Raw genomic sequence first — 14,094 nt, 5'->3', positions numbered from 1 at the left:
ATTTTATAGCATGTCGAAAAATTTCATGAAAAAAAGTATTTTTATAGTATGTCGAAAAATTTCATGAAAAAAAGTAATTTTATAGCATGTCGAAAAATTTCATGAAAAAAAGTAATTTTTATAGTATGTCGAAAGATTTCATGAAAAAAAGTAATTTTATAGCATGTCGAAAAATTTCAGGAAAAAAAGTCCCAGTATAGTATGTCGAAAAAATTCATGAAAAAAGTCATAGTATAGTATGTCGAAAAATTTCATGAAAAAAAGTAATTTTATAGCATGTTGAAAAATTTCATGAAAAAAAGTATTTTTATAGTATGTCGAAAAATTTCATGAAAAAAAGTAATTTTATAGCATGTCGAAAAATTTCATGAAAAAAAGTAATTTTTATAGTATGTCGAAAGATTTCATGAAAAAAAGTAATTTTATAGCATGTCGAAAAATTTCAGGAAAAAAAGTCCCAGTATAGTATGTCGAAAAAATTCATGAAAAAAGTCATAGTATAGTATGTCGAAAAATTTATGAAAAAAAGTCCCAGTATAGTATGTCGAAAAAATTCATGAAAAAAAGTAATTTTTATAGTATGTCGAAAAATTTCAGGAAAAAAAGTCCCAGTATAGTATGTCGAAAAAATTCATGAAAAAAAGTAATTTTATAGCATGTTGAAAAATTTCATGAAAAAAAGTATTTTTATAGTATGTCGAAAAATTTCATGAAAAAAAGTAATTTTTATAGTATGTCGAAAAATTTCATGAAAAAAAGTAATTTTTATAGTATGTCGAAAAATTTCATGAAAAAAAGTAATTTTATAGCATGTCGAAAAATTTCATGAAAAAAAGTAATTTTTATAGTATGTCGAAAGATTTCATGAAAAAAATTAATTTTATAGCATGTCGAAAAATTTCAGGAAAAAAAGTCTCAGTATAGTATGTCGAAAAATTTATGAAAAAAAGTCCCAGTATAGTATGTCGAAAAATTTCATGAAAAAAAGTCATAGTATAGTATGTCGAAAAAATTCATGAAAAAAAGTCATAGTATATTATGTCGAAAAATTTCATGAAAAAAAGTAATTTTTATAGTATGTCGAAAAATTTCAGGAAAAAAAGTCCCAGTATAGTATGTCGAAAAAATTCATGAAAAAAAGTAATTTTATAGCATGTTGAAAAATTTCATGAAAAAAAGTATTTTTATAGTATGTCGAAAAATTTCATGAAAAAAAGTAATTTTTATAGTATGTCGAAAGATTTCATGAAAAAAAGTAATTTTATAGCACGTCGAAAAATTTCATGAAAAAAAGTCCCAGTATAGTATGTCGAAAAAATTCATGAAAAAAGTCATAGTATAGTATGTCGAAAAATTTATGAAAAAAAGTCCCAGTATAGTATGTCGAAAAATTTCATGAAAAAAAGTCATAGTATATTATGTCGAAAAATTTCATGAAAAAAAGTAATTTCATAGCATGTCGAAAAATATTATGAAAAAAATCATGGTATAGCATGTCGGAAAATGTCATGAAAAAAGTCATAGTATAGTAAGTTGAAAAAATGTCATAGTATAGTTTGTTGAAAAATTTCATGAAAAAAGTAATTTTATAGCATGTCGAAAAATGTATGAAAAAAAGTCATAGTATAGTATGTTGAAAAAATGTCATAGTATAGTTTGTTGAAAAATTTCATGAAAAAAAGTAATTTTATAGGATGTCGAAAAATTTCATGAAAAAAGTCATAGTATAGTATGTCGAAAAATGTATGAAAAAAAGTCCCAGTATAGTATGTCGAAAAATTTCATGAAAAAAAGTCATAGTATAGTATGTCGAAAAATTTCATGAAAAAAAGTAATTTTTATAGTATGTCGAAAAATGTCATGAAAAAAAGTAATTTTTATAGTATGTCGAAAAATTTCATGAAAAAAAGTAATTTTATAGTATGTCGAAAAATTTCATGAAAAAAAGTAATTTTATAGCATGTCGAAAAATTTCATGAAAAAAAGTAATTTTTATAGTATGTCGAAAGATTTCATGAAAAAAAGTAATTTTATAGCATGTCGAAAAATTTCAGGAAAAAAAGTCCCAGTATAGCATGTCGAAAAAATTCATGAAAAAAGTCATAGTATAGTATGTCGAAAAATTTATGAAAAAAAGTCCCAGTATAGTATGTCGAAAAATTTATGAAAAAAAGTCCCAGTATAGCATGTCGAAAAAATTCATGAAAAAAGTCATAGTATAGTATGTCGAAAAATTTCATGAAAAAAAGTCATAGTATATTATGTCGAAAAATTTATGAAAAAAAGTCATAGTATAGCATCCCGGAAATTTCACCAAAAAGAATCATAGTATAGTATGTTGAAAAATTTCGCAAAAAAGAGTCATAGTATAGAATGCCAATAAGTCATAAAAGTCATAGAATAGTACGCCGAAGAATTTCATGGAAAAAAGTCAGTATAGTATTCCGAAAAAAGTAGAAATATAAAATCATAATATAGTATGTCGGAAAATTTCATGAAAAAAGTCATAGTATAATATGTTAAAACAAGTTATAAAAAGTTCTTTAACGTAATATAGAATAGTTCTTGTTTCTTCACCTGAGGGGCTGTAATCTAGAAATAGGTCAAGGATTTACAGGATAGTTGGAGTAGGTAAGAACCAGTGTGTGTGTTGGTGAGTGTGATTGAAGACAGAGCTCCGGCTTTGGTGAGGAGGAGTTGCACACCTGTCCTGGACCGTCACCTAAACGTGACCTGGTGGAGAAGACGCATTTCCTCTTGCACTGAGGGTGTGTGTGTGTGAGTGTATTCTGATCACTGGCAAGAAGGTCGTACTCTATATCCTATACCGGATTGGCACTCAGTGTGATCTGGTGGACGGGGTACGATCGTCTGTGGACCACTGAAAGGAATAAATGAGTTCTGAAACAATAGTTGCTTAAATAAGTATACTATTGTGTACGAAACAGCGTGATGGAGTGAGGTGCTAAATAAGCATTGGAATAAGACACTCTTGAGATAAAGGAGTGTCAGGAAGAAATTACTAAATTAGCAATTGGGCAGGTGAGAAGAGGGAGAAAAGAACTACAACTAGAATTAGATTTAGGATTAGATTTCTATGATACAGGCACACTTATAATATACTTACACAATCAGTGCACACACACACACACACACACACACACACACACTTACACAATTAGTGCACACACACACACACACGTACACAATCAGCTCACACAAGGACACACACACACGCCCACACATGTTCCCATGAGAAAGAAGTATTAAGAAAAACATTCTTTTCTTGAGACACACCTCCTAAAAGTCCTGCCAAGCACACAGTGATCTATTTTAGTCAAAGCAGGCGTGACTTACACAACTGTCAAAACACTAAATGGGAACCCGTGTGGGCATGTGCATGTGTGTTAAAGTTTATGAATTCACCTTCATGACAACACGTATTTTTTTGCAGTAGGTGAAGCTCTATGCAGACATTTAGCTACAAACTGATTATTTTGGTGCTATATATTTATTATAATTCTATCTTGTCTAAAAGTGTTTAGAATTAAAACAATATAACCATCCAGATAAAGAGACAATAACTGTTGTCATGAACATCATAGCAAAGTAAAGACAACTTTATTTATATTAGGGATGTACCCATTTCCGAATTGGTTATTCAGGAAAGCACAAATGATGCGATGAAAACAGATTAAACAAGCGTACAACAACACAACGCCAGTGTGGGAAAAAAACGCATGAACGAGCCCCCAAATATGTTACGGCCTCTCAGACAAACAAAGGCTATATAACAATCAATTTATTTTAAATCAGGACAAAAGTAACTATAAAAAATGGAACTGAGTAAACAAAAGGTTGGAGATCCCGGTTAAATGAACAAAAGAAGGGGAAGTTCCTGGGCCAGCCACGCAGTGGGCAGTCGCACCCAGCTCAACCGTCTAAACTCAGAAGTGTCTAACTTAAACCAAAAACCACCAAAATGTATATACCGGAGATCTCAAGCCCAAAAACAAAGTCACAAACTAAATGCTGGGAAAATGTATATATATATACTCTCAACCTCTGTCTTCATAGGAAAAGAAGCTCCAAAGCTACCTTGAACCACGCCTTGTTTGTGTGTTTGTGTCTACCTCCTGAGCTCCAATAGCCCATCTGTATTCATGTGTGATGATGTTAGTCCCCATTTTGAAACTTGACCACAAACTAGAGACCTGGAGCATTCAGAGCATGGATGGTTTTCCTAGCTAGGTTTACAATAAGGAGGTTTCTGCAGCATTGGTAGGTCATCCAAGATGGGATAAGTATTCTAATAGGCAGCCTTGGCACTCAGGAAAGGAGGCAATTCAGGGTAATCTGTCTGTAGAATATAGAATAGTTCTTGTTTCTTCACCTGAGGGGCTGTAATCTAGAAATAGGTCAAGGATTTACAGGATAGTTGGAGTAGGTAAGAACCAGTGTGTGTGTTGGTGAGTGTGATTGAAGACAGAGCTCCGGCTTTGGTGAGGAGTTGCACACCTGTCCTGGACCGTCACCTAAACGTGACCTGGTGGAGAAGACGCATTTCCTCTTGCACTGAGGGTGTGTGTGTGTGAGTGTATTCTGATCACTGGCAAGAAGATCGTACTCTATATCCTATACCGGATTGGCACTCAGTGTGATCTGGTGGACGGGGTACGATTGTCTGTGGACCACTGAAAGGAATAAATGAGTTCTGAAACAATAGTTGCTTAAATAAGTATACTATTGTGTACGAAACAGCGTGATGGAGTGAGGTGCTAAATAAGCATTGGAATAAGACACTCTTGAGATAAAGGAGTGTCAGGAAGAAATTACTAAATTAGCAATTGGGCAAGTGAGAAGAGGGAGAAAAGAACTACAACTAGAATTAGATTTAGGATTAGATTTCTATGATACAGGCACACTTATAATATACTTACACAATTAGTGCACACACACACACACACACATGCCCACACATGTTCCCATGAGAAAGAAGTATTAAGAAAAACATTCTTTTCTTGAGACACACCTCCTAAAAGTCCTGCCAAGCACACAGTGATCTATTTTACTCAAAGCAGGCGTGACTTACACAGGACTGTCAAAACACTAAATGGGAACCCGTGTGGGCATGTGCATGTGTGTTAAAGTTTATGAATTCACCTTCATGATGGCACAGATTTTTGCAGTAGCTGAAGTTCTTTGCAGACATTTAGCTACAAACTGATTATTTTGGTGCTACATATTTATTATAATTCTATCTTGTCTAAAAGTGTTTAGAATTCAAAAAAATACAACCATCCAGATAAAGAGACAATAACTGTTGTCATGAACATCACAGCAAAGTAAAGACAACTCTTTTTATATTTGGGATCTACCGGGATCCGAATTGGTTATTCGGGAAAGCACAAATAATGCCATGAAAACAGATTAAACAAGCCTACAACAACACAACGCAAGTGTGGGGAAAAAACATATATATATATAGATATAGATAGAGGACAGAGATGTTGAATGTCATTGGGTAATCACTACTTGTGGTGGGTGATATTCCAAAGAATAAACTACCTTACAAAACCGTAAAAGTAAATCAAGGACAAGTAAATGTTGTCACTCTCAACCTCCAACTTTCCTAGGAAAGAAGCTCCAAAGCTACCTTGAACCACGCCTTGTGTGTGTGTTTGTGTCTACCTCCTGAGCTCCAATAGCCCATCTGTATTCATGTGTGATGATGTTAGTCCCCATTTTGAAACTTGACCACAAACTAGAGACCTGGAGCATTCAGAGCATGGATGGCTTTCCTAGCTAGGTTTACAATAAGGAGGTTTCTGCAGGATTGGTAGGTTATCCAAGATGGGATAGCGTCTGAGCTGCATCTCAAATGAATCTTCAGGTTCCCAGCTCAGATGATGTACACCAATTCTATTAGCTTTATTTTGACTTGGAGGGTTAAGGATAAGTTATATTAAAGAAAATTACTTCTACTTTTGGGAGGGAAAATCAGCTAATTACATAAAAAGTTATTTTTATAAAACGGTTCATGTTCCTCTGTGTCCTCCGGTGTCCTCCGATGCTCCTAATGGCATCTGCAAGATTTCACAGACCGGAGGAAAACAAGCAGTAAGAGCTGATCTGAGGTCTGCTGTCCAGCTGCCATCTACGAGAGCCAGCTGTCAATCACTCACGAACTCCGACCAAACGGTCAAACTAGGCAGCGCTGATCAATACACACCCATTATAAAATCTTAAACGGTCTGAAAATTTCACAAAACGTAAACTGCGATTTCGTGAAAACCGTGCTACCTATCAAAAAATACACACATTCCTATGTGCTATCGCGCGATTTTTTCTGGAACCGCTGCGTGAATCTCTTAGCCAGGTCATAGCACACGATTCACGATCATTCCGCACGTTTTGATGTACTTTTTGTACAGGTGCTGGCAACGCTGCGGGAGGAGTAGCACGACAAACTTTGTGGCGGAAGATGAAGAATAAGAAATAAACCCATCGAATAATAGACCAGTGTGCTTTGCACAAGGCTTTGCCTTGTGCTTCTAGGCACACTGAAATAATGGGGACAGACAATCATACTTAAAAGTAGGGCTGCATTAATGCAATCGATCTTTCGGACGTTGTAGCGGGTTCATTTTTAAAGCTAGAGTGAAGATACTGTCATCATATGAAACTAAAACATCTAAGGAATCCATTGGTAGCCAACCAATTTATTTTCTGGATTATGATTATTTGAGAAACATAAATTCTTGCTTTATAGTTGAAGATGGGAGTGGGTCGTATCCAGATGAACTTCATCCACCTTTTGAGCACCGAGGCTGTGCAGCACATCACCATTCACTGCCTCAACACACCTGTGTGGGCAGCAGGACCCTCCCTGCAACCTTCATCTAGGGCTGTGAGCTTCAAGGCCTGGACCGGGGAGAAGATTCAGGCAGGCGACCTCCTGGAGCCGCTCATACCCCGGGATGACTGCTGGATAAGCACTGCTGCCTTTCTGGCATGGATTCAAAATAGAATTGCATAGCAGCGTATCTTTGTGTGTTACTACCACCTGTAGATCAGTGGAATAGTGTGAAACCGTCAGTAATGTGTATCGTGTCATCCACGTGCTTGCATGTGTGCATAAGATAAACAAAACCCATACATAGAAAGATTGCTCCATAATGCTACTACAGGGCAAAAACTCCACAGGGAACCTTTAAGTACGGAGCTGAAGTCATTTGTCACTCAAAGGTGCAGCGATGGCGGTTGGTCCGGCCAATCTATAAACTCAGAGGATTTCTTACAACACACAACACTACCACAGTACATGAGCTAACTGTTTGGTCTGTACAGACATTTTATGCTGCGTGAATGAAGTCAAACGACTTAACAGGTAATTCAATAAAAGTCTGAAACATTTGTTGATTAGCAGCTTTCAGTTCTTTTTCATCAAATGTCATAGCGAAATAGAGGAAACAAATGCATTTAAACTGCCTACTTGAGGCGGCGTGTTTTTAGCTTCCTTCTATTGATTTCACACTGTCAAATCCTGACAGCTACCAACATTGTAAACATGGGAGAAAAATTGTATCCTTGAGGTAATGTTTGTTTTTCTAACAACTGATCGGTTTTAGTTAGCTACAGAGGGGGATTCCTGATACAAAAACACAGGCACACTTAGAGTTTAAAAGAACTATATTGGCAGACTGCTGTATCTTAGCATACATGATCTCATCTCGGGCACATTGCATGGCGGCCCCCGTCGATGGGTAGGTTGACTCCGGTGATGAAGCTGGCGGCATCGGACGCGAGGAAGGCGATGCTCTGGGCCACTTCCTCCACCTCGCCGGGTCGACCGAGGGCGTGAGTCTGCTTACACTTTACTAGAAACTGGTGGTGAGAAAGATCGACAGACACAAAGTGTTACTCTGATATATCGCTGACTGGCTTACACTATTGTCTTCTGTGCTATCAGATGCCAGGATGAAGGAATACATCTGTTTTAGTCAGTGCTGGAAGTGGAAAAAAAGTAAGAGCCAGTACTCTCTTATTCACATGTTGGCGTGTGTGTCGGCCGGTATCCGCAATCGCATGTGACTTATTCCTATTTATTTATTATTTCTTAAAGCATGTTATACTGTGTCAGTCATAATCAGCCTTGATTTTATTGCTATATTATTATACTTGTGTTATGCATCTTCTACAGTAGGCCTATAATACTCTAACAATATTCAAACTGGAACATTATAGGGTTAAGGTGGTGTGTTTAGTGTTAATAGTTAAAGTGCTTTCCTGTGTTGTTTGTAGCCTATAGTAAAGTATCATTCAGGTTTTAGGAGCAGTGTCCCAGTCAGGATGATCCTACATATTATACAGAGACACATTCTGAATTTCGATAGCGAATAAAAGATACTAGATATTGGGTTTGGGGGTCCTCCCCCAAGAAAATGTGAAACTTTTTGACTTAAAACTGGAATTTTACATCATTTTGGACCATTATTATTACTAATTAAATTATTATTTTATTATTTACGCATATCACAGCATTCGTCTGAGCATTTAATTCTTCTGGAAATGATTCATAAAATTGTAAATAATGTTTCATTAATTATATTTGTTCTCAAATTAAAAAGGTTCTGACAAACAGTTCATTAATTATTTTACAAAAAGGACGTAAACATTGTATTATAGCACCCTGGTTCTCATCACCCCTCCCGTGCTATGCTTCGGCTCGTCCAGAAGCTCTCCACAGTTTTATGTTCATACGGCTTATGGTAACATGCAGTCTTGACATGGTGTGTTACCTGGGCATACTGGTCCTCATCTAGTCCTGCTCTCTTGTGGACGTCTGTGATGATCACACCAGGGCTGAAGAGATGCAGCAGGAGCAATGATACAACATAACGGGCATTACAAATTTAATTTCCAACAAAAACAACTGACATCGATGCTTTTAAATCAGGAATTCATTGGATATGTGTTAACTGTATAATATATACATCGAAATATGAAGGAAGTTAACAAAATAAAAAAATATTTTTTCATTGAAACACTTACCAGACAGAGTTCACTCTGACTTGCTTTGGTGCCAGCTCTGAAATAAAAAGGAGTCATGTTATTTATATTGTGAAGTTTTACAAAGCTGAAGATACAGTAGAAGGAGAAAGATGGCTCGCTCACCAAGTGCTGTACAACGTGTGAACTGATCAATGGCGGACTTGGACATGCAATAGGCCAGCACACCAGGGAACTACAGAGAGAAAACGGTGTGTCACAACTCTTAAAAGGCATGTAGTGGGTTTAGTTTTAAACATGTGGCCAGCTGTGTGACACCCACTGATCTCTGTCCATTGACACTGGACACATTGACGATGGAGCCTTTGGTCTTGATCAGGTGGGGCACACAGAGTTGAGTCAGGTGGTAAACAGTTCTGGAATATGAAGCAAAACGTTTTTAAGACTTCTTAAAACCCATTTTTATAGACTTGCTTTTATGCGAGGTCTTCTTTTTTATCGTCTTTTTATTGTTTCGTTTTTTATTGCTTTTTTTCTTTTTATTTGTATTTATTTAATTTTTATGTTTTTTTTGTTGTTTTAATACTTTGTATCCTACTTTTGTTTTGCTGTATCTGTCAAAGCACTTTGTAAACTCTGTTTTTAAATGTGCTATATAAATAAAGTTATTATTTTACACGTATAGTGTATCCATACAGTGTTAAAAAAAGCCACATCTAGATTTAGTCAAACATTTATACACATACTATGCATAAAGTGAGATTCATACTAAAACAGCAAATATGACTATTTTTTATTAAATCCTCTTTTCCATCAAATTACCTCTTTACCTCATCCAGCTACACTCTGTACTACTGTTGACTCAGCACTAACTCGTCTCTATAATGATATGACGTCAGGTGTCTGGACTCCTACCTGACATTGATGTTCATGATCTTGTCATACTGAGCCAGGTCTGCGGTCTCTATGCTGCCCATGGCCAGAATCCCAGCGCTGTTAACGAGGACATCCAGCCGGCCGAAGTGAGCGATGGTTTGCTCCACGGTCTTCTTCACTGTCTCCTCATCAGTCAGGTCTCCAGGAACAAGCAGAGGCTAATAAACACACAGACACTCAATGGTTTCATGTGCTGACTTTAAAGACATTTTCAGGTTTCAAAAACATATTCAGGCAGTACTGAACAAATCACTTTATTAAAGGTAGTAATGTTTGGATGATAAATTAAGAGTGTTTGCATGTTTTGAAATGTAATTGTATGTGTTAACGTGTATGTCACTATCAAAAATGGCCACTTTATATTATCTCCATCTATTTACATTTATTTACATCCATGTGGCATATGCCCATTTAAAAAAGGTAAAGTGTTTCTAAATATGCCTACATTTACAAACATGCTTAAAATAAGCTGTGTACTCCTCCCACAATGCATTGGGGCTCAATGATAGCAGTGGAATGTAGCTCGGTAGTGGCAAGGACAGAAGAAACAAAGCACCGGCACTCACAGATAAAGGGTCTTTTTTTTTGTTTACTGTGGGCAAAAAACGCTTTTCAGCTAGAAGCCATCATCATCATCATCATCAGCGTAATCATTCTAGCAGTAATGGCAATTTCATACACACAGGTGAGGCACAAACACCAATCGGGAAAGAGAATACATAGTTACATAATAGGATCCATATGTGAATGCATCCTTTAAAGAGGGGTGGTGATCAGGACAGACTTCTACTTCTACAGAGGGAAGCACAGTGGATTCACACATTACAAACTGAGTCCTGAGGGGTTGAATGAAGAACTGCTGTTGGGTTGCTTCTTATAATTTATTCTAATATTCTATCGGGATCACCCACTTTATTTAGATTGTGTAGATTCATTTATTCTTGTAATTTATTCATGATATTCTGTCTGTGATATTATACTGAGCTTTTTTTTGACAATATTCAAGCTAGTTGGCGTGGACACACAGCTCTATCAGTTTCCTTTACATGCTATTTATCCTTATAACATTACATTTTTTTATGATATGATATACAAATGTTTGATGGGAAAAACTGAGTTATGGTTTCAGTAAACTGGCCGATACCACCAAAATGAAAAGTTGTTTTGTCATCGTGTGAGCCGTACTGGTCGAAATGTTTATAGACGTTTTGTCACCATGGCAGTCAACCCTGGTTTCTTATGTACAAATTTCTGTTTTGTTGACACTGACTGCTTATTGTACTATACAATAATATCAGTTCTGTCTAGCCGAATGCTGCTGTGTATCGCACTGAGCTTTTTAGATTCCCATTTCAACAGTAGGTCAAAGTTTACTGGAAAAAAGTCAATACTGTAGAATACTGTGGTACGCAGACAGAAGATATGCACATGTGTATGTACACAGTAAATCTATTTGTGTAGCCATGTTACATGTACTGTAAACAGAAACTTCACCTTTGGTCTTTCATGTAAAGTCATATACAGTGAACAGAAGATTTGCCACAAAATGTTTATGGATTGACAAATTGACAGATTTTGATAATTGAATGGATCATTTTGCATGTGACGGCTCAAATGATGAAAGAATGTTTAGAAGCTGTGAAGAGTATGAAAATTTCACTGAGAATCAACTCATCAGTTTTGATCAGCAAGTGGTTATTGTGCAAATTGTAGACAATTGTACTGACTCTTTGCACACATTTGCCAAAACACATTAAATTTGCTTGAATGAATGAGAAATTCAAATCTGTTGTGAACAACAAACTAATCGTTCAGAGATTTGAACTAAAACAAATAATTCTCAAGAATTGAGCCAAAGCAAATGAGAAAAACTAAGTAGATTTCACGTGTTATTTGTCCTCTCTATATTCGGATTCTTTCTATGCTTTTTGGTAATACTGGGCAGTTAAATCACCCCGAGTCACAGAGTGGTGGTTCTCAACCAGGGATGGAAAATAGTTTTCACTATTTAATTCACTATATAAGTGAGCCCAATGTGAGTAAGAGTCATGAGAGTGACTACTATGATCGTAGGTTTCACTTCCTCCATGGTTATCTCCTCAACTGTCAAACTGACAAGGACTTAAAGGGACTATTTGTAACTTTGTACGCGCATAAATGTAGCGGGTCGTCACACATGCGCGCTCACATACGCGCGCTCACTCCTCACTGCAGAAGAGTTAGTTTAGCTCTGAGAATATCTAGTGAATGCACAGGGGACGTTTGTGCAGAAAAAAATGCTGCAGCTCCTCCAGACCAACAGAGGTTTCCCGTGTCTTGTGAAGTGATGGAGCTCCTTAGCTAGTAACGTTATCGTCTCGTTACCGACCGGGTGCCGGTGTCTCCCTGCTCTCTCGACTGCGGGAGGAGAGAGCAGGGAGACACGCTGCAGAGCCCCGCTGCTCCAGCCTGCACTTAGGCAGGAAAAGCCAACACTAGGATCAGATCTAAATCATGTTCATGGAGAGACCTTCGTCTGGTCAGCTAACATTACTGCCAAGCAGCTGAAATATAGAGTGATATTGTGGTTTGTGTCGCCTCACTGTTTTGAGCGATGCTCGTTCAGGTATATTGAGAGCGAGCAAGCGCGAGCCCGACGCTGACTTTCGTTGATTTCACGGCCACAGGTGTCGCTGTTAAAGTGGCAGTAGGCAACAATATTTTGGCATAATTTGGCAAAAATTCCATAATAACCTTTCAGCATATTGTAATTCAAGTGATCTGAGAGAAAACTACACCTCTGCACCTCCTCATGGCTCTGTTTACAGGCTTTAGAAAATCTTGCCCGTGACGGCAGACTTTGACCAATCACAGGGCATTTCAGAGAGAGCGTTCCTATTGGCTGTTCCACAAAAGGAGATGCGCGTTCACGTCTGGTCTCTGCAGATAGTGAAAGCCTCGGTCAATGGCGGAACAACCTACTGGAAAGCTTGCTATTCCAGCATTGGCAGCAACTGCCTACACCTCAAAACAACCCAAAAAAAGAAAGACAGACTTTCAAAAAGACAATCCAAACTGTTGATGTCGTTAGAAGGTAATGTGTAGCTCGCTGCGGTAGCCTCCTCAGATGTAGCGAGCACGTATGAAGCGCGTGCATATGCCCGTTCTCGTGTGGGGGGAGGGGCTTCGGACAGAGAGGGGAGAGCGGAGAGAGGAGAGAGAGGAGAGAGCAGCTCGAGGGGATGCAGGATTTTGCGTTTTCCGGATTTCTACGCACTGCAGCTTTAAGAAGCATTTCTGAAAGTTACAAATAGTCCCTTTAAGCCTGCTTTATAATAAAAAAAACATGAAAATCTCACTTTTTTTTTATAATATGTCCCCTTTAAGGTAGTGCAGATAGTCCAGATAGTCCAGTAGTGTTTGTACTCTAGTTATGTGAAGTGACATACCAGTGTACAGCTCAGTGTGAGAGTCAGTTACCTCAGCAGCTCCACAGTCGGTGCACTGTTTGGCTACTTTCTGGAGGTTTTCCACGTCTCGGCCGTTCAGAGCCAGCAGAGCTCCGAGTTTAGCGAACAGGATGCTGGTTCCTGCTCCGATACCTGAGCTGGCTCCTGTTACCAGAGCTACTTTACCTTTCAGGGAGGACACCTGGAGCACAACACGTGCAAACACAAATCACTGTATGCTTTTTATGAGGATTAAATGAACTGTAATTTAGTTCTTTAAAGTAATGATACAAATACACAAGCAAACAAGTTATACTTACTTTAAACGCATCGTCTGAAGCCATGATTTCTGTGCGGTATTTATGTTGTTGGCATGAACTTGTTAGAGAGCCAGCACGACAGGCTGCGTCGACTAGTGATGACGTAATAGGTGCTCATAATTCCAGTTTTTCGGCAGATGGAATATACTTAATTAATTTACTATCTTAGCAAAATGTTATATACATACAAATATATGGCTTAAAAGAATGCCCTCCTTTTATATTTTTATTTTAAAGATAATGATTTTTTTTTTATTTGACTATGATTGAAATTTAAAACTCAAAAACTCTAAATTGGCAGATTTTTTTATACATTTGTTTAACAGACCCTGATTGTGTTTTTTTGTATTTAAAAAATCTTAACGTGCTTTGTGTAACCACTGTGTTGAACTTTTAAA

General features: G+C 37.1%; 2 protein-coding genes across 2 annotated transcripts in view; one reads left to right on the top strand and one right to left on the bottom strand.

Moving 5' to 3' along the window:
• The window catches only part of col27a1b (collagen, type XXVII, alpha 1b), a 108,316-nt gene extending 100,901 nt beyond the window's left edge, over positions 1-7,415 (top strand). Inside the window, exon 62 of the transcript XR_005207812.1 lies at positions 7,249-7,415. The gene's annotated coding sequence lies outside the window, so the exon portion shown is untranslated. The remainder of the gene's footprint in view (positions 1-7,248) is intronic.
• Positions 7,416-7,674: 259 nt separating this feature from the next.
• Positions 7,675-13,803, bottom strand: zgc:101858 (uncharacterized protein LOC449555 homolog). Its single transcript, XM_037777095.1, has 8 exons — positions 13,697-13,803; positions 13,408-13,578; positions 9,928-10,106; positions 9,335-9,428; positions 9,178-9,247; positions 9,055-9,091; positions 8,802-8,865; positions 7,675-7,887 (listed from the first exon to the last, which is right to left on the bottom strand). The coding sequence occupies exons 1-8, from the start codon at positions 13,718-13,720 to the stop codon at positions 7,729-7,731; spliced, it is 798 nt and encodes a 265-aa protein (XP_037633023.1). The 5' UTR covers positions 13,721-13,803; the 3' UTR covers positions 7,675-7,728.
• Positions 13,804-14,094: the final 291 nt, after the last annotated feature.

This window comes from Sebastes umbrosus, chromosome 8 (assembly GCF_015220745.1).
Source record: "Sebastes umbrosus isolate fSebUmb1 chromosome 8, fSebUmb1.pri, whole genome shotgun sequence".
NCBI lineage: Eukaryota > Metazoa > Chordata > Actinopteri > Perciformes > Sebastidae > Sebastes > Sebastes umbrosus.
The sequence above is the reverse complement of the archived record's forward strand: the minus strand, read 5'-3'. Positions and strand labels throughout refer to the sequence as shown.

Bases quoted from the DNA above. Each gene is read 5' to 3' on its own strand.
- zgc:101858 (XM_037777095.1), bottom strand. From the start codon at position 13,720: ATGGCTTCAGACGATGCGTTTAAA. The intron at 9,429-9,927 runs GTAGGAGTCCAG...TTCATATTCCAG, and splicing joins ATCATGAACATCAATGTCAG to AACTGTTTACCACCTGACTC. The intron at 8,866-9,054 runs GTAAGTGTTTCA...GCATCTCTTCAG, and splicing joins GTCAGAGTGAACTCTGTCTG to CCCTGGTGTGATCATCACAG.